General features: G+C 38.6%; 1 protein-coding gene across 2 annotated transcripts in view; it reads left to right on the top strand.

Moving 5' to 3' along the window:
• Nucleotides 1-7,475: 7,475 nt before the first annotated feature.
• The window catches only part of ttc7a (tetratricopeptide repeat domain 7A), a 36,293-nt gene continuing 23,334 nt past the window's right edge, over nucleotides 7,476-20,434 (top strand). The window contains exons 1-5 of one of the 2 annotated variants that reach the window (XM_083539930.1): nucleotides 7,476-7,676; nucleotides 13,437-13,600; nucleotides 13,851-14,019; nucleotides 17,696-17,826; nucleotides 20,271-20,395. In XM_083539930.1, the coding sequence (XP_083396056.1) occupies nucleotides 7,547-7,676; nucleotides 13,437-13,600; nucleotides 13,851-14,019; nucleotides 17,696-17,826; nucleotides 20,271-20,395 (719 nt within the window). In that variant the 5' untranslated portion in view covers nucleotides 7,476-7,546. The remainder of the gene's footprint in view (nucleotides 7,677-13,436; nucleotides 13,601-13,850; nucleotides 14,020-17,695; nucleotides 17,827-20,270; nucleotides 20,396-20,434) is intronic. The other variant, XM_083539929.1, reaches the window with a different exon arrangement.

Raw genomic sequence — 20,434 nt, 5'->3', positions numbered from 1 at the left:
TATTATTGTTATTATTATTATTATTATTATTATAACCCAGCCATTAGGGTTGCACAAGCCAGTGCACTCTTAGTGCCGGTCCCAAGCCCGGATAAATGGGGAGGGTTGTGTTAAACATGTGCCAAATCAAATATGTGGATCAGGAATCAGAATTTCATACCGGCTCGGTCGAGGCCCGGGTTACCAACGACCGCCATAGGTATCGTTAGCCAACAGGGTACCGGTGGAAATTGGGCTACTGTTTGCCAAAGGAGAAGAAGAAGAGGAGGAAGATATCTACAGAGAGGAAGAAGATGTCTGCCAGGAAAGTAGAAGTGTAGTAGAGTGAAGGTTATGGTTGGTACTTTAAAAGGAGAGAGGTAGCTGATATGATGGAGAGGAGAGAGGTGGATATGTTGTGTGTTCAGGAGACATTGGAGGTTCTATCATGGTGTAGATGGAAATAAAATCGTGTAGGGGTAATCCTGAAGGGGGAGTACAGTAAGAGTGTAGTGGAGGTGAAGAGAGTTTCTGATATATGATATAATAAATGTGAAGCTGGAAGTTAAAGGGGTGATGATAAATGTCATCAGCGCTTATGCTCCACAAGTCGGTTGTGAGATGGAGGAGTTAGATGAAGTGGTAGAAGGTGTATCTAGGAATGAAAGATTGGTGATTGGGGCAGACTTTAATGGGCATGTAGGTGAAGGGAACAGAGGTGATGAGGAGGTGATGGGTACGTTTTGGAGACAAGGTGAGGGAGGCGAGATTGAGATAGTTTGGACATGTGCAAAGGAGGGACATGGGGTATATCAGTAGGAGAATGCTGAGGATGGAGCCAGCAGGAGGGAGGAAAAGAGAAAGGCCAAAAAGGAGGTTTATGGATGTGGTGAAGGAAGACATGCACGTAGTTGGGGTGAAAGAGGCAGATGTAGAGGATGGGGTGGTATGGAGACGTATGATAAACTGTGGTGACCCCTAATGGGAGCAGCCGAAAGAAGAAAATTATTATTATTATTATTATTATTATTATTATTATTATTATTATTATTATTATTATTATTATTATTATGCATATTATTCACCAATCAGGCATGACACCTTTTGAGCTGCAGAAGCTCGTTTGTTGGATCGGACCACACGTGCCAGCCTTAGCTTTCCACGTGGTTCACCGGTTCACCACTGTTCCTTCCTTGGACCACTTTTGATAGATAAGATGACCACTGCAGACCAGGAAAACCCCACAAGAGCTGCAGTTTTGGAGAAGCTCTGGCCCACTCGTCTAGACATCACAATTTGGTCTTTGTCAAACTCGCTCAAATACTAATGCTTGCCCATTTTTCCTGCTTCTAACACATCAACTTTAAAGACAAAATGTTCACTTGCTGCTTGATATATCCCACTAACTATCTCACCCACTAACACGGCCCATGATATATTAAAAATCCGTGTTATTCCCTGTATCATAAAGTTATAATGCCTGGTCGGTGTATAAAGAACCCTATAAACCATAATGCAGAATCAGTGCATAAATGCAGAGGGGAAAAAAGATTTTTAAACAAGTGCTGGAAATTGTCCTAGTCAAAAATAGTTTATTTTACAAATAAAACACCATTGCAGACCTTGAAGTCAATAAAATAGAAAAAAAAAACCTTAAACCCTTTTTTTTGTCTTACTGTGCAACCTGGTACTCAATGATCCTGATTGATGGGAACCCTGCCCTATAATTGTAGCACTAGGTCTATGCTACTCCTATAACACCAGAATAGTATTTATAACTTATTCATTTTCCAGATTCTTGTAAACAAAACTGTGAATTCAGGTTTTACATTTTGCAAGGACATTTTGCTAAAAGAAAAGAAAGTTATAGTTTGTCCACAAGATGGCGCCAAAACCAAACACCGATGTCGTGCTTATAACAATGCGTTCAAAAACAAATATGGGATTTGGATTCGTAGGCTGACTTTTATCGAAATGATAAAGAAGAAAAGAAAAACGATATAACGTAATGGGGTCCCATTAGGGGTCGCCACAGCAGATCATCTGTCTCTGTACCCCCCTGTCCTCTACATCTGCCTCTTTCAAACCAACTACCTGCATGTCTTCCCTCACAACCTCCATAAACCTCCTCACAACCTCCATAAACCTCCTCCTTGGTCTTCCTCTTTTCCTCCTTCCTGGTGGCTCCATCCTCAGCATTCTTCTATTGATATACCCCATGTCCCTCCTCTGTATATGTCCAAACCATCTCAATCGTGCCTTCCTCACCTTGTCTCCAAAACGGCTTACATAATACAATCGTTTCTAATCCTGTTCACCCTCGTCACTCCCAATGAAAATCTTTAGCTCTGCTATCTCCAGCTCCACCTCCTGTCTTCTGCTTAACTAATTTGGTTCCAGAGTTGTAAAAAGGAGAAAAAAGTGTGCTATAATGGCTTTCAACAGAGTTTTAGGCTAATGGTATCCTATGCTTGCAACCAAGTGAACCAATTTTGATTTATTCATTATTAGAGAATTCAAAGAGAATTGAAAAAAGAATCTGGTGTGTAGTCTCTGTTTAAAAACAATATAAAGATGTACACACCCTCAAGGTGTGTATAAGATGATCTAAAGAGGTGACATTTATCACAAATAGGATATATATCATTGTGTGTGTGTGTGTGTGTGTGTGTGTGTGTGTGTGTGTGTGTGTGTGTGTGTATAATATATATATTTATATATATATATATATATATATATATATATATATATATATATATATATATATATATATATATATATATATATATATATATATATATATTTATATATACTCACACACAACATTACAATCAGTATCTGTACATGTTATTGCTGTCCACCCTGATCCTTCCTGTTATCTTGTCTAATTTGATTACCATTATCCTGGTAATTAGCTTAGTTTACAACCCCATGGAAACCTCAACACAGTGCAGCAGTTTGGCATTTCTTTTAGCGAATGTAAAAGTTGTTATTTAAGAGAATATAAGGAGTGTGTAGATCGCATTGCAACAATAAACGCACTCAGTGACCAGGTTATAATTACGTACACCAAATTTACAATTACATTTTTTGGTCCTTCTCTCAACACCTACATTCGGTATCTGTGTACTTACAGTGTACATATCTGTCACTGCTATAATAAATGGTGTGTTTTAAATGCATGCACAACAGTGCAGAGCTCCCTAACACTGTGTAAGATGTGTACTGATATTGGGAATGTGTAATTAGTGTTCTTCCCCAAATAATGTGTATGTTCACTTTCTACAAAAATGTAGATGCTAGGGGTCACATCATTTCAACTACATTACCTTGTTGAAATGCAAACAATAAAGCTGTCCAACAGAGTGGGACTCTACTGCCACTGGCACTCAATAAAGTCTTATTTGTCTCAAACAGTATGTTTTTAATTAATAAATTCCACGTGATAAAACACTTAGGTAAACTCACACATTCTTATTTTTACCGTAGAAAGGAAAAACAACAAGAAGAATGCAATGTTTTGATTGTTGATCAATGACTGTGACAGCAGCTACGCTAATTCCTCTCCACTGCTTCTCTCACTTTACCCATCCCGAAGCATCCTGAGGTTGCGCCAGCTCCAGTCATGTCCCACCTCATAAAGATTATAGACCTTTAAAGAAGTAGATGCCGACCCCGCAAACATCCCGAAACATATAGAGACGTACCATCACCATTTGTATTTCACATCATGTGGAGTTTGGACATTGGACCTCTTTGAGTGTTTAAAGATTCTGGCATGGAGAAGCTGGTGTTGGATCTATGATGATCCCAAATGTTGAGCTGTTTTATGAGTTGCTTAGTAGCTCCTGGTTCCATTTTACATTCCAGTGCTCATGTTAGTTCTCACTCTCCAGTGTTCTGTATTGTTTAAAGATTATAATCACACACTTGATGTCACCCAAATGAGGATGGGTTCCCCTTTTGAGTCTGGTTTCTCTCAAGGTTTCTTCCTCATAACATTTAAGGGAGTTTTTCCTTGACACAGTCACCATGACTTTCTCATCAGTGATAAATACACATCGTTCACCTTAACTGTTAAATTCTGTAAAGCTGCTTTGAGACAATGTCCAGTGTGAAAAGCTTTATAGAAATAGACTTGACTTGACTTGACTTGAAACTTGACTTGACATGCCTGACCATGCCACAGTCACTGAAATAACATTTCCTCCCATTCAGATGTTCGAAATAAACATTAACTGAATGTTCATATATCTTAAACTTGTCTGCATGACTGCAGGGTGTACTTGATAAAATGTCCAGTAAGTGTGGGGTTAGTACAGTAATCTGTCTTATGGGAAATTTGTCAAACTTCAAAATGAATTGGTTGTTTTGTGTGACTTAATACAACCCCCATTTCAAAAAAAGTTGGGACGCTGTGTAAAATGTAAATAAAAGCACAATGCAAATCTTATTAACTCATATTTTATTTAGTATAACCCACAAAAAACATATCAAATGTTTAAACTGAGGAAATGTACCAGTTTATTGAAAGATTTGATGGCTGGTCTTAATAAAGTACCCTATAGTTGCTGAAAAGAAATGATTGTTAAAACTAATGAGGTTAACTGGCAGCAGGTCAGTAAGATTAGGAAAAAAGTGTGTTAATGTGGTAGAGTCTCTCAGAAGTAAAAATGGACAGAGGTTTACCAGTCTGCAAAAAAAAAAAAAAACTGTCTCCAAATTGTGAAGCAATTTTTTAATAATGTTCCTTAACAAAATTGTGAAAACTTTGAATATCTCATCATCTACACTACATAATATTATGAAAAGATTCTAAGAGACTCTGCCTCCCTAAGCATTTTTTTTTTATTTACCCAACCATGTTACAAAGCTATTTTCAATTAACATCATTAGTTGCAAAATGTTCCTCCAGCTATTTTTTAAAAGTAATACTTACTTTTCCAGCCTTTTGTTGCCAATGCCCTAATTTTATGTTACGGCCATCACATAAAATTACCTTATTTATTTCTTAATATGGAAAATTTAAATGTTTACTATGATCTATTGTGAATAAAATCTGCACTTATGAGATCCATTTTATTTTTTCCTATTTTCTCCCATTGTGATACTAGTAAATGTCCAGATTCCATTACTTTAATGGTTTTATTGGTTTGATGATAATGATTTAATGATGTGCACAAACCGACTTTATACTGGAAACCATTTGGTGTTGGTTTATATGGGTTGCTGGCCTGTATTGGAAACCATCTATTGCTTTTTCAGCAGGGCTGATTCTTTAAATACCGCCTTATTTGCTTACAATTTCAAATGTAAATCAGTAGATGTCTAGTCCATCAACATGTCTAGTAGTTGTAGTGACCTTGTGCCACCCCCCCCCCCTCCCTTTTTTTTGACCCCCCCTTTATGTTCTCTTGTACTGAAAAATCAGTGTGATGGGCACTGTCTCAAAATTCGTAATTTAATAAGAAATGAAGATGTAATGAACAACAAGCATGTGCTTGAGGCTTCATTCTTTTTTGGGGTATGATCACATGCAAATCATGAGACATTGAAAAGTGTGACAGCATGCTACAGTGTAACGGATGATATATAATGTGCATTAGATTTTTTCTGTACCAGGGATGGGAAACTGGAGGCCCACAATATCTTTAAAAACGGCCCGCAGGACCATGACAGTCTGAAAAAAAAAAATGTTTTAATTATCCAACCAGTAGAGGACGCTAGTTTCTGCCGGTCAATTAAAACATACAGTACACTCACAGTTCACTCACCCATACAAATCATTGAATTCAGGTGTTTTAATCACTTCCATGGTTGTGTATAAAATCAAGCATGTGGGCATGCAGATCTCTTCTACAAACATTTATGAAAGAACGGGTTGCTCTCAGGAGCTCAACCTTGCAATAAGTCCAGTCATGAAATTTTCTCACTACTAAATATTCCACAGTCAACTGTTAATGGTATTATAACAAAGTGGAAGCGATTGGGAACGACAGCAGCTCAGCCACAAAGTGTTAGACCACATAAAATCACAGGGCGGGTCAGCAGATGCTGAGTCACATAGTGCACAGAGGTCACCAACTTTCTACAGAGTCAATAGCTACAGACCTCCAAACTTCATGTGGCCTTCAGATTAGCTCAAGAACAGTCTATAGAGAGCTTCATGGGTTTCCATGTTCGAGCAGCTGTATCCAAGCCTCATATAACCAAGCGCAATGCAAAGCATCGGATGCAGTGGTGTAACGCTCGCCTTCACTGGACTCTAGAGCAGTGAAGACGTGTTCTCTGGAGTGACGAATCACGCTTCACTGTCTGGCAGTCCGATGGACGAGTCTGGGTTTGGCGGTTGCCAGGAAAACGGTACTTGTTTGACTGCACTGTGAAAAGTGTAAAAGTTTGGTGGAGGGGGATTATGATGTGGGGTTGATTTTCAGGAGTTGGGCTCGACCCCTTAGTCCCAGTGAAAGGGATTCTTATTTTTTCAGCAAACCAAGACATTTTGGACAATTTTTATACTTTCAACTTCGTGGGAACTGTTTGGGGACGGCTCGGTCCTGTTCCAACTGGGCACCAGTGCACAAATCAGGGTCCATAAAGACATGGATGAGTGAGTTTAGTGTGGAAGAACTTGACTGGCATGCACAAAGTCCTGACCTCAACTCGATAGAACATCTTTGGGATGAATTAGAGCAGAGACTGCGATCCAGGCTTTCTCGTCCAACATCACTGTCTGACCTAACAAATGCGCTTCTGGAAGAATGGTCAAAAATTCCCATGAACACACTCCTAAACCTTGTGGAAAGCCTTCCCAAAAGAGTTGAAGTTGTTATAGCTGCAAAGGGCCAACATGATATTAAACCTTATGGATTAAGAATCAGATGTTACTCAAGTTCTTTTGCATGTGAAGGCAGACGAGCAAATACTTTTGGCACTTTTGGCATTTGGTGTAGTAGGATATGAGCGCTAGAACCTTCACCAAAATTAGTAAAAGAGAAAATAATAATTGACAATGAAAACCGTGTTGATATTTTTAGCCACAGGTTTCTCATTGAGACTCTTTGGCAGTAGCAATGTTGTCTGAAATGATCTATAAATTAATGTGTTTGGAGAAATGCTTGCACTGAATTATTTTCTTATATTCACTATTTTATTACTATTTGAATTTTTTTTTTTAAATGTATAGTTCACACATAAATGAAAATGCTGTCAGTATTTACTCACCCATATATTGTTCTAAATCTTTACGAGTTTCTTTCAGTTTCTTCCAAACAGGAGAAAGAAACTTATACAGGTGTGGAACAACATAAGAGGTATAGACCGAGAAATTTCTCTTGGCTACATAACTTGCACAGGTTTTATAGTTATTAAACTAATTGCAGGAATCCCTCTATAATAGTTATTAAAAAAAAAAAAGGTAAATAACTGCTGTATGACTGCTGTAGTTTTTCCCCCAGAGTAGCTTTGCGCCGTTGCAGTGCGCATGCTCAGTGCTCACTGCGCTCTGCCCGTGCGCCAGTGTGCAGTCAGTCCGCGGGTGTCGGAGGGACCGCGGGAACTCGGAGGCATGTCTGCGCGCCTCTCGCTGTCTCTGTACCGCTTGGAAGCCGAGATCGAGCGCTGCAGAGCCGAGTGCCAGTGGGACAGGATCCCGGCTCTGGTGGAGCAACTCGCAGCTGCTCGCTTTCACGAGGACGGTAAGTGATGGACAGAAAGATGAAGATGTCATGGGTGGCACAGTGCTCTGTGTGTGTGCTGTGTTTTTCTTTTACATTCTTCCGTGTGAACTTTGTACTGTATTGTTGGGAAACTCCTGCCAGGCGCAGTTGCTTCAGTTTTCCGGTCCCCTGTGACGCAAGGGCGAGTTAAAGTTGATGCATAAATACTTTTATGAATGTTGTCTCTTTAAACATTGAACGAACTATTAGGTGACACTTTCAATGAAATTTCCCAGTCTGATATGATGCACACATGCATATCACTGTACCAAAGCCATACTTATAACCATTATAATGATATACATTACGCCCTCATTTGTAAAGCATGAAAACAGAGATAAAGGTGGACAGGTCCAGCAACTGGACTTAAAAGGAAAGGAAATGGTGTCAGGACATATTGATGCAACGGTGTTGCAAATGCTTGACTTGATTCAACACAGTAATTTTGAATGCGGCCATAGACCTGGAGCTTATCAAGCTGCATCCACTTCAGTGATGCTGTGGGAGGACTGGAGGAGTCAACGGCACATTCCGGATGTGTTAAGTTTTATAACAAAATATTTAGCACAGAACACCAGGTCAAAAAGTACATAATGCCTTTGCAAAAGCGTAATCCGAATATATGAACATGACTTTTTCAAATTACTTTACAAGGCAGTCGTGCAACATAGAGTCTTTTCCCAATTTTTTTAAAAATTTGCTTCTCATCTTCGGCAGTCGTTTAGAAATCCAATAATGCACACATAGCACAGGGTTGAATTCTGCCACCTCTTTTTCATCGTCTTGTTCTGCTTAATAAATTGTTTACTTCTCGAAGAAGCAGTCAGTTGCTGTTTTCCGCTACGTCCATGGTGCATGATGTGACTGATAATACACGTATGCTCAGATTACTAGTTACAAGTTCGTCATTATGGAAAGTCTTACAGAGCTGCATTTCTTCATGGGAAAATTGTTATCTGGTTGTATCCTTTTGGGGACATGTCATACTTTTATTACTATTTTGGTGGGGTATTTGCATTAAGTATCCTGCTTGTACTACTCCCGTTCTCCATTTCTTTGCATTTCCTTTTTGTTAAAAATCTATTTCTTTAACATTATACCAAGTAAATGTCAACACAAAGGCAACTCTGTCATATAATCCTTGCTGTAGGGATATACTGTCGGACAAAGTGCTGAATATGTATGCACAACACACATTCATGGGCATGACCATTCAATTCACATTGCTAAAGTAAACAACTCTAATATGATTAGGCTCAGCAGTGTTAATATTTCAAACAATGAGATGTAGAGCAAAACCCACAAAGTATACACACACACACACACACACACACACACACACACACACACACACACACTGCTTTTTCCTGCATTGTATAAAACATACACACACACACACACACACACACACACACACATATATATTTATATATATATTTATATATATATATATATATATATATATATATATATATATATATATATATATATATATATATATATATATATATATATATACACACACACACACAGTATATCACAAAAGTTCAGCAGCCGTTTTCTCCTCTCCATCACTTTCGCCTTCATTTTGGCAGTGTGTTTAGGATCGTTATTTTGTTGGTAAACTGCCATTCGGCCAAGGAAGAGCATCATGTTCCGCTTTAGAATGTCACAGTACATGTTCGAATCCATGTTTCCATCAATGAATCGCAGCTCCCCAGTACCAACAACCCTCATGCAGCCCCAGACCATGATGCTACCACCACCATGCTTGACTGTAGGCAAGACACAATTTTCTTGGTACTCTTCACCAGGGTGTCACCATACATGCTGGACACCATCTGAGCCAAACAAGTTTAACCAAGTCTCATCAGGACATGGTTCCAGTAATTTATGCTTTTGATCAGGTTGTCTTCAGCAAACTGTTTGCGGGCTTTAGAAGAGGCTTCCTTTTGGGATGACGGCCATGCAAACCAACTTGTTGCAGTATGTGGCGTATCGTCTAACCATGGACCTTCCACCTTTAAAGCAGCACTTATGCATCTGTTTTCCAAAGCCAGCTTTTGCACCTGTCGCACATCATGAGGACTCAACAAGAAGTTTTAGGCTGATTATCTTAAGTTGTAATCTGGTGTATCAGTGTAGATTTATTCATTGCTAGAGCACTTTTGTATGTCGCCCTTGACAAGGTCATCTGCTAAATGACGTAAATGAAAATGTAAACTTCTTTAATGGACACTTGTGAGGTCTGTTCCGAGTTAAACCTGATTTTGAAAAAATCTGTATGACCCTGGCCACTATACTGTAACTCAGTTTCAGGGTGTTACTGATCTTCTTATAGCCTCAGCCGTCTTTGTGGAGAGCAACAATTCTAATTCTCAAATCCTCAGAGATTTCATTGCAATAAGGTGCCATGTTGAACATCCAGTGGTCAGTATTAGAGAATTGTACTCAAAGCACCACATTTTAACTACTCTAATACAATATACTCAAATTTGTATGTTCCCGTCAAGCAGACAAAACATCCACATGATGAATATGACATGTGACTTTGCATGTTTAAATGACGTACAGCTGTTGTCATTTAGGGTGTACTCGGTTTTGTTGCCAGCTATTTTGACAATAATGGCTGACAATGTCAAGTCATGTCTAATTGTCTAATGCAAAGCACTAAATTACCATAATGCTTTATTCAGTTTAATTTGCTGTTAAAGATGCAGTATGTAATTTTTAGAGTCTTTGCTGACAAGAGAATTGCAACGTCAGTGTACTCTGACAAGCCTTTCTTTTTTTTTAAATGTACACAAAAGCTTTAAATGGAGAGACTAGAGAAATCAATTACAATGCCAAATATTGACACAAAAATTATCATTAATTTTATATGTAGGTTGAAACAGTCATTAACTGAAACAGAAACAGCTGTGTAGGAGCTTAAAACAGGGTGAGGAACAGCCACTCTGCTACTAAGGTGAAGTTGTGAAAGACAGTCACATGTTACAGGTCATACACCATGGCAAGCCTGAGCACAACAACAAGACACCAGGTACTGAAAGAACTGGCAGAAAACAGTGGGACAGAGATACACCAATTTACTGCAGAGAGAAGTCTGGCCAGACATGGAAAAATTGCAGCCAAAAAGCCAAACACCTTACATGGAAACAAGGCCAAGTGACTCAATTATTTATGAAAACATAGGAACTAAGGTGCAGAAAAATGGCAGCCGGTGCTCTGGATTGATGAGTCAAATTTTTAAATATTTATCTGGATAAGGTGGCAGTTTGTTTGCCAAAGAGCAAGTACAATAACTAGTGTCTACAGGCAACAGGGAAGCATGCTGGAGGTTTTTTGCAATTTTGGAGCTGCATTTCTGCAAATGGAGTTGAAAATTTGGTCAGGATTAATTTTGCTGAGAAATACAGACAGATGCTTATACATCTGCAATACTATTAGGGAGGCTTCTAAATATTCCCAGATTTCTTCTGCAGCAGGACAATGAACCCAAACATACAGCCAATGTCATTAAGAACAACCTACTGTATCTGCCGAGTACTTCCAAAAACTGTGTAAGTGTATCTAGAAGAATTTATGCTGTTTTGTAGGATAAAGGGTGGTCACACCAAATTTGATTTGGATTTCTCTTTTGCTCATTTACTCTCCATTTTGTCAATTGTTAAAAGTAATCTATTAACACTTCTATTTTTTAAAGCATTCTCAATTTACAGCATTTTTTCACACCTGCCTAAAATGTATACACTGTATACATATGCATACATATGCATAATCTCGAAACCTGATTAAATGTCAGCAGGTCAATTAGTAGTAATTCTAGGCAGTTATATACGTTGATAACATTTCCAGGCCATGAAATCGTCAGGAGTATTTACAGACACACTAAGAGTTTGACTAAGCTGATGATTTTTGAAGTGATTAAAGGATTCTGTTCTGCTTCACTTCATTCACTTGTAAATTTACTATATGCAGTTGGGTGATATTCAGGTTGGTGGCTCTAGATAAGTGGTTTATGCTTTTAAACTGAAAACTAAAATAAACATTATATAATCTTGATCTTTTACCACCCAACTTCAAATACTACAAGATGCCTAGACGTTTTAATATCTGATTTTTTAATTTGGTGCAACATTTTTGTTCTGTAAATGTTTATGAAACTATTGGAGAATGTTTGAGGTGATATTAACTTGATTTATAACATTCTGCCCTGTCTGAATTGCCCGAGTTCTCAGACTTCAGTAAAGAGGTGTAAGAAGTCAGACACAAACAGGAAACCCAATATGTATACAAGATCTCTACAAAAGGAAAAAGAACATTTCAAAGTTTCTTCGGGTTTAACTTTGTATTTGTGCTAAAACAAACACAACCAAGTCATTAAAGGTCATTAGAACATTAGAAGACATTCTCAGCTTCGAGATATCATGAAAGAAATTAAAGCAGCTTAACGGCCAATGTGTTTTTTGTAGGGTGATGATTTAGATTCAATATTTTAAGTCGGATATATTAGGTTATGTTACATGTATATATAAGGTTAATTAGTGTGTGTGTGTGTGTGTGTGTAAAACCAGCATCAGTAAAACAAATGTTTAGTAATTAAAAAAAAATTTCTGTGAAGTTGATTTTAAATGTATAAATGTACTGTATGTATATATATATATATATATATATATATATATATATATATATATATATATATATATATATATATATATACAGTATATATATAAAGTATATATATGAGTAAAGAAAAGATGTCATGAATAGATAGGTGTTGCATTGATGGTTTTAATTTTTTATATTTATTTATTTATATTTGTAATAAAAATGGTCTAAAATTCTGGAACAGAAATGCACGCTGTAAAATTCATTTGCGTTAACGTGTTATTAATGTGTTAATTTTGACAGCTCTAATATATATATGTATATATATAAATATAAATATATATATATATATATATATATATATATATATATATATATATATATATATATATATATATATATATATATATATATATATATTCTGATGTTAGTCTGATATATATAACTTTGTTGCTGTATGGTGACAAAAACCTATAGCATTTCTGCTACTCACTGTCAGAATGCAAAGCCAAAAAAATGTTTCTTAGAAAATTATATTGAATTTGTTTATATAATATATTAGAAATGTTTTTATGATTGAAATTAATTCTATTACATATATTTAAGCGTGTTTAAAAAAGTGTGCATTAAAAGTAAATGCATTCTTCTTACGTTTAAACTTAAATTACCTAATAATAAATATTGCATTCGTAATCCAAAAATTTGTGAAAATGTTTATGTATTATACATATGTAGTATGCATTGTATGTGCTCTGTACTGGTTCATTAATTTATGAACCCATTTTTACCCATTGATTTCATTATTGCAATCTTGTTTTGCAATAAATATCAGTACGCAAAATAATTGATAGATTGTATAGCCTGCCAATTTTTTTTAACCTTTTACATTTTCACGAGACTCAATTCAGTGTATGATTTTGTCTTTTAATGGAAATGGTTACTGTTTGTAAATAAAACTCAAAAGTTCTTTACAACTACAATAAGAACATGTTCAAATTAGGATTTTTCTCTCTCTTTCTCTCTCTCTCTCTCTCTCTCTCTCTCTCTCTCTCTCTCTCTCTCTCTCTCTCTCTCTCTCTCTCCCTTACATCCCCCCTGGCAATTGCTCACTCTCAATGGGGTGTGAAGATGACTACGGGCTGCTGCTCCAGGCTGAAGCTCTGTTGGAGGAATGCCTGCTAGAGAACGTGGCTCTACTTCGGAGCTCTACCTGTCTGTCTGAACAAACTCAACCCAAACTAGCTCAAGCCAAAAGCCATTTGAACAACCTACTGAGCAGAGGACGCCTGGAGGTGTGTTACATCATCTAATCACTTCTACATACAGTTTATTTGTGTGAAGCAGTATTTATAAAATGTAGTAAAAATGTCTTATCTATAGCTTTTTTTAAATAATTATATTACTGATAGTAGTGGACAGGCTTTTACTCAATTTGTCCATTTTTACCTGCTTATAGCATAAATGAGAAAGAAAACGGATTTTAGAAAGTGGTCTCTAAAGCTTTTGTTAACGTGTATGTATTTTTATTTTGTTTCTCCCTAGCCACGCTACCTAAATGAAGCATTACTCCTACAGGCTAAGGTGCACTATGCACAGGGTCACTATCGAGATTCCCAGGGAATGGTTGCTCGTGCTGGCATTGAGGAATTCACCCAGGATGAGCAGCCCCTTTACCATCTGCGCCTGCTGGCTGAGGCATTTGTCATCAAAGGTACTAACTGTAGTAATGTGGCTTGGTTTTGTGTAGAAGGGTGTATTTTGCTTATTCTGTTCATTGCAACTTTGTGAACATACACTCAGTTTAAATGCAATGTTTTGCCTTATTTCGCTGCATCCAGCTACAGAACTCATCCAGCACTCATTATGACCAAAGCTGGTCATAATAGAAGCTGGTCATCCATAAAGCTGGATGTTTTTCTTTGCAAACTTTATCTTGTCTCGGATGTTATTTTTAGTTTAAAACAGGTCTCCATCTTGCCACCCAGACATATGAAAAATTTGGTAGATTGTTGACAAATGTAGGGAGCAACCAGTTCTTGCTATCAGTTGTTGTAATGTTGATTTATCCTTCTTGACAGCTTCCCTGAATGGTTTTCCCCAACTTTAGATTGACACTTTGTTCTTTGTAGTGTCACAGTGTCATACTTTGTTTACTTGTTGATTATTGTCTTTTTAGTGTTCCATGGTATCTCCACTGAAATCTGAAACTGGAATCCAATATCCTATTTCTGCCTTGTAAGCTCTTTGAGCCCAATGGCCTTTCCAGTTTCCAGTTTCCAAAGGTTCCAAAGAGATGTATCCTATAGAAAAAAGCTATACTTTATTTGTTGGTAAATCAATCACTGTAATTGATGGCAGATGTACATAAATTAGAAGAGACTGAATCTGATTGGTTGATTCTAAACGCTGATACAGTTCAAATTATAAAGTAGTTTGCACACTTTTCTTTGTATTTCATCCTTATAATAATACTGGTATTTTGTCCATGCATTTTTATATACAGTGAGAAAAATAAGTATTTTAACACCATGCTATTTTGCAAGTTCTCCCACTTAGAAATCATGGAGGGGTCTGAAATTGTCATCGTAGGTGCATGTCCACTGTGAGAGACATAATCTAAAAAAAAAAATCCAGAAATCACAATATATGATTTTTTTAACCATTTATTTGTATGATACAGCTGCAAATAAGTATTTGAACACCTGTCTATCAGCTAGAATTCTGACCCTCAAAGACCTGTTAGTCTGCCTTTAAAATGTCCACCTCCACTACATTTATTATCCTAAATTAGATGCACCTGTTTGAGGTCATTAGCTGCATAAAGACACCTGTCCACCCCATACAATCAGTAAGAATCCAACTACTAACATGACCAAGACCAAAGAGCTGTCCAAAGACACTAGAGACAAAATTGTACACCTCCACAAGGCTGGAAAGGGCTACTGGGAAATTGCCAAGCAGCTTGGTGAAAAAAGGTCCACTGTTGGAGCAATTATTAGAAAATGGAAGAAGCTAAACATGACTGTCAATCTCCCTCGGACTGGGGCTCCATGCAAGATCTCACCTCATGGGGTCTCAATGATCCTAAGGAAGGTGAGAAATCAGCCCAGAACTACACGGGAGGAGCTGGTCAATGACCTGAAAAGAGCTGGGACCACCGTTTCCAAGGTTACTGTTGGTAATACACTAAGACGTCATGGTTTGAAATCATGCATGGCACGGAAGGTTCCCCTGCTTAAACCAGCACATGTCCAGGCACGTCTTAAGTTTGCGAATGACCTTTTGGATGAACCAGAGGAGTCATGGGAGGAAGTCATGTGGTCAGATGAGACCAAAATAGAACTTTTGGGTCATAATTCCACTAAACGTGTTTGGAGGAAGAAGAATGATGAGTACCATTCCAAGAACACCATCCCTACTGTGAAGCATGGGGGTGGTAGCATCATGCTTTGGGGCTGTTTTTCTGCACATGGGACAGGGCGACTGCACTGTATTAAGGAGAGGATGACCGGGGCCATGTATTGCGAGATTTTGGGGAACAACCTTCTTCCCTCAGTTAGAGCATTGAAGATGGGTCGAGGCTGGGTCTTCCAACATGACAATGACCTGAAGCACACAGCCAGGATAACCAAGGAGTGGCTCTGTAAGAAGCATATCAATGTTCTGGCATGGTCTAGCCAGTCTCCAGACCTAAACCCAATAGAGAATCTTTGGAGGGAGCTCAAACTCCGTGTTTTCTTAGCGACAGGCCAGAAACCTGACTGATCTAGAGAAGAGTGGGCCAAAATCCCTCCTGCAGTGTGTGCAAACCTGGTGAAAAACTACAGGAAACGTTTAACCTCTGTAATTGCAAACAAAGGCTACTGTACCAAATATTAACATTGACTTTCTCAGGTGTTCAAATACTTATTTGCAGCTGTATCATACAAATAAATAGTTAAAAAATCATACATTGTGATTTCTGGATTTTTTTTTTTAGATTATGTCTCTCACAGTGGACATGCACCTACGATGACAATTTCAGATTCCTCCATGATTTCTAAGTGGGAGAACTTGCAAAATAGCAGGGTGTTCAAATACTTATTTTCCTCACTGTATATGTTGATTTTTACAGTAAAGGTGAAAACAGTTTGGTTTAATGGTTTAATTGTTTAAACTATTATTATTTAAAACATGGTTCCTTAATTTTTTTACTCCACAAAAACCTGACATTTTTGTGTTTTTTTTATATCCACCCTATTTATCATCAAAGAAAATAATTTGCATAGGGTGTCACTTGGCAACACATCTGTTGTGCTAATTAGTTATGAGTAATGTCATACCTTCAAAATACTTTTCCAAACACAGTCAGGTTTTTAAGTTTTGGGGGAAGGACATTTATGTCCATATATGAACCTGAAATCTTTTTGGCTGTTTGAATGAGGTGGGGAAGTGGTCCTCTCAGGAGGCTCTGAGTCGACAAATTACCAACTGGCTCAGGTATGCTCACAGCTGGCGGATGGGAGCCAGGACATTTGAGATGAAAATATCCTGTGGTTATTCACGTCCAATTCTGTGTACGCTGCTGCGTGCCAGTTCCTCCGAAATAAAAACGTATAACTCTGAACACAGGAAGAAATGCGTAGAAATCTGCGTCACTGTCTGAAAGAAAGGGGCTATATATAGTTGTCCCAGAAACTTCTGCTGAAAACAGATTTGATGGAACGCTGATCATGAGTCATTGTGTTTAGCATGATGGATGATCAGAATTATCAGTTGTGCCCTGACTGTAGCAGAGTATAAATCAGAACAAATTTCACTAATTGACAGTAAATTCAGAAATTGATTTATATGGTTTTTAACCTTTTGACCCCTAAAATATGCCTATAAGCATGCTTCAGGACATATTTAGTTAAAATATGTCATGAAGCATGACATATTTTTTGAAGTGGGGGTGGATGAGCAAATTTCGCAAGATGAGTTTTCTGGCTGTGTCTTGCTGCATCTGTGTTGGCGGTTGTTGCTGATTTGATTAAGCCTCATGTCTGCTCCCCTCCTCCCTTCCTGCTGCCTGGAAGTTGTAGACGGATACATTTGTATATTAATGACCTTTGCAACCTCCTTTTGTGATGGCCTGACCTCTCTCTCTCTCTCTCTCTCTCTCTCTCTCTCTCTCTCTCTCTCTCTCTCTCTCTCTTTCTCAGCACTAGCAATTATTATTTACATGTTTCCAGGACACCGGAGCTTAAATGTTTTGTGTGTTTGTGGAGGAGGGGGTCGTTTCCTATCCTAATCTTTCATCTAAATGCCCAACAGTTCTCTCTTGTTTATTCTCCCCATACTTTCTTCGCTGCTGAATATGTTATCAATGGCAGATGAGATTCCAAATCCTGCATCTGTGTTTGCAGGCCTGTCTCTGGACCATCAAACGGTGTCTGCTGCTTCGCGTGTTCGTCTCTCTGAGCGAGAGGAAGAATGTCTGTCCTGTTATCTCCGGGCTTGTGATACTGCTCTGCTCTACCTGCAAAAGTTAGACAAGGTCTGTTTGTTTTTAAAAAAATAGCTTAAGTTGAATAAAGTCTATTATATCAGCTACAGTGAGGAAAATGAGTATTTGAACACCCTGCTATTTTGCAAGTTCTCCCACTTAGAAATCATGGAGGGGTCTGAAATTGTCATCGTAGGTGCATGTCCACTGTGAGAGACATAATCAAAAAAAAAAAATTAGAAATCACAATATATGATTTTTAAACTATTTATTTGTATGATACAGCTGCAAATAAGTATTTGAACACCTGTCTATCAGCTACAATTCTGACCCTCAAAGACCTGTTAGTCTGCCTTTAAAATGTCCACCTCCACTACATTTATTATCCTAAATTAGATGCACCTGTTTGAGGTCGTTAGCTGCATAAAGACACCTGTCCACCCCATACAATCAGTAAGAATCCAACTACTAACATGGCCAAGACCAAAGAGCTGTCCAAAGACACTAGAGACAAAATCGTACACCTCCACAAGGTTGGAAAGGGCTACGGGGAAATTGCCAAGCAGCTTGGTGAAAAAAGGTCCACTGTTGGAGCAATCCTTAGAAAATGGAAGAAGCTAAACATGACTGTCAATCGCCCTCGGACTGAGGCTCCATGCAAGATCTGGGGTCTTAATGATCATAAGAAAGGTGAGAAATCAGCCCAGAACTACACGGGAGAAGCTGGTCAATGACCTGAAAAGAGCTGGGACCACCGTTTCCAAGGTTACTGTTGGTAATACACTAAGACGTCATGGTTTGAAATCATGCATGGCACGGAAGGTTCCCCTGCTTAAACCAGCACATGTCCAGGCACGTCTTAAGTTTGCGAATGACCTTTTGGATGATCCAGAGGAGTCATGGGAGAAAGTCATGTGGTCAGATGAGACCAAAATAGAACTTTTGGGTCATAATTCCACTAAACCTGTTTGGAGGATAAAGAATGATGAGTACCATCCCAAGAACACTATCCCTACTGTGAAGCATGGGGGTGGTAGCATCATGCTTTGGGGGTGTTTTTTTTGCACATGGGACAGGGCGACTGCACTGTATTAAGGAGAGGATGACCAGGGCCATGTATTGCGAGATTTTGGGGAACAACCTCCTTCCCTCAGTTAGAGCATTGAAGATGGGTCGAGGCTGGGTCTTCCAACATGACAATGACCCGAAGCACACACCCAGGATAACCAAGGAGTGGCTCTGTAAGAAGCATATCAAGGTTCTGGCGTGGCCTAGCCAGTCTCCAGACCTAAACCCAATAGAGAATCTTTGGAGGGAGCTCAAACTCCGTGTTTCTCAGGGACAGGCCAGAAACCTGACTGATCTAGAGAAGATCTGTGTGGAGGAGTGGCCAAAATCCCTCCTGCTGTGTGTGCAAACCTGGTGAAAAACTACAGGAAACGTTTGACCTCTGTAATTGCAAACAAAGGCTACTGTACCAAATATCAACATTGACTTTCTCAGGTGTTCAAATACTTATTTGCAGCTGTATCATACAAATAAATAGACCACATGACTTCCTCCCATGACTCCTCTGGTTCATCCAAAAGGTCATTCGCAAACTTAAGACGTGCCTGGACATGTGCTGGTTTAAGCAGGGGAACCTTCCGTGCCATGCATGATTTCAAACCATGACGTCTTAGTGTATTACCAACAGTAACCTTGGAAACGGTGGTCCCAGCTCTTTTCAGGTCATTGACCAGCTCCTCCCGTGTAGTTCTGGGCTGATTTCTCACCTTCCTTAGGATCATTGAGACCCCATGAGGTGAGATCTTGCATGGAGCCCCAGTCCGAGGGAGATTGACAGTCATGTTTAGCTTCTTCCATTTTCTAATGATTGCTCCAACAGTGGACCTTTTTTCACCAAGCTGCTTGGCAATTTCCCAGTAGCCCTTTCCAGCCTTGTGGAGGTGTACAATTTTGTCTCTAGTGTCTTTGGACAGCTCTTTGGTCTTGGTCATGTTAGTAGTTGGATTCTTACTGATTGTATGGGGTGGACAGGTGTCTTTATGCAGCTAACGACCTCAAACAGGTGCATCTAATTTAGGATAATAAATGTAGTGGAGGTGGACATTTTAAAGACAGACTAACAGGTCTTTGAGGGTCAGAATTCTAGCTGATAGACAGGTGTTCAAATACTTATTTGCAGCTGTATCATACAAATAAATGGTTAAAAAAATCATATATTGTGATTTCTGGATTTTTTTTTTTAGATTATGTCTCTCACAGTGGACATGCACCTACGATGACAATTTCAGACCCCTCCATGATTTCTAAGTGGGAGAACTTGCAAAATAGCAGGGTGTTCAAATACTTATTTTCCTCACTGTATCTGTTGCCCTAACAGTTACGTTTTAATTCTTTTAGACTTCCTTCAGAGAAGATAACAGTTATAACAGTTGTGCAATAGAATGCTCCTGTTGTTTAACTCTCCAAGCGTTTTGCTGCTTAAACAGGCTGTTTGCTCAGCGACTAACAAGGCAGCCAAAAGCGGTGGATCAGCTTGTCCAGCAGAGGTGGACCCAGGTTACTTCCTGCAGGCTGCCCTTCAGAGCGCATATCTTTGCTTGCTACAGAAAGGGTGAGAGTGTGTTTGTGTTTGTGTGTCTGTGCAATTGTA

The sequence above is a fragment of the Silurus aristotelis genome (assembly GCF_946808225.1).
Source record: "Silurus aristotelis genome assembly, chromosome: 4".
In the NCBI taxonomy this organism is placed as follows: Eukaryota; Metazoa; Chordata; class Actinopteri; order Siluriformes; family Siluridae; genus Silurus; species Silurus aristotelis.
This window is presented reverse-complemented; position numbering and strand designations above follow the sequence as displayed.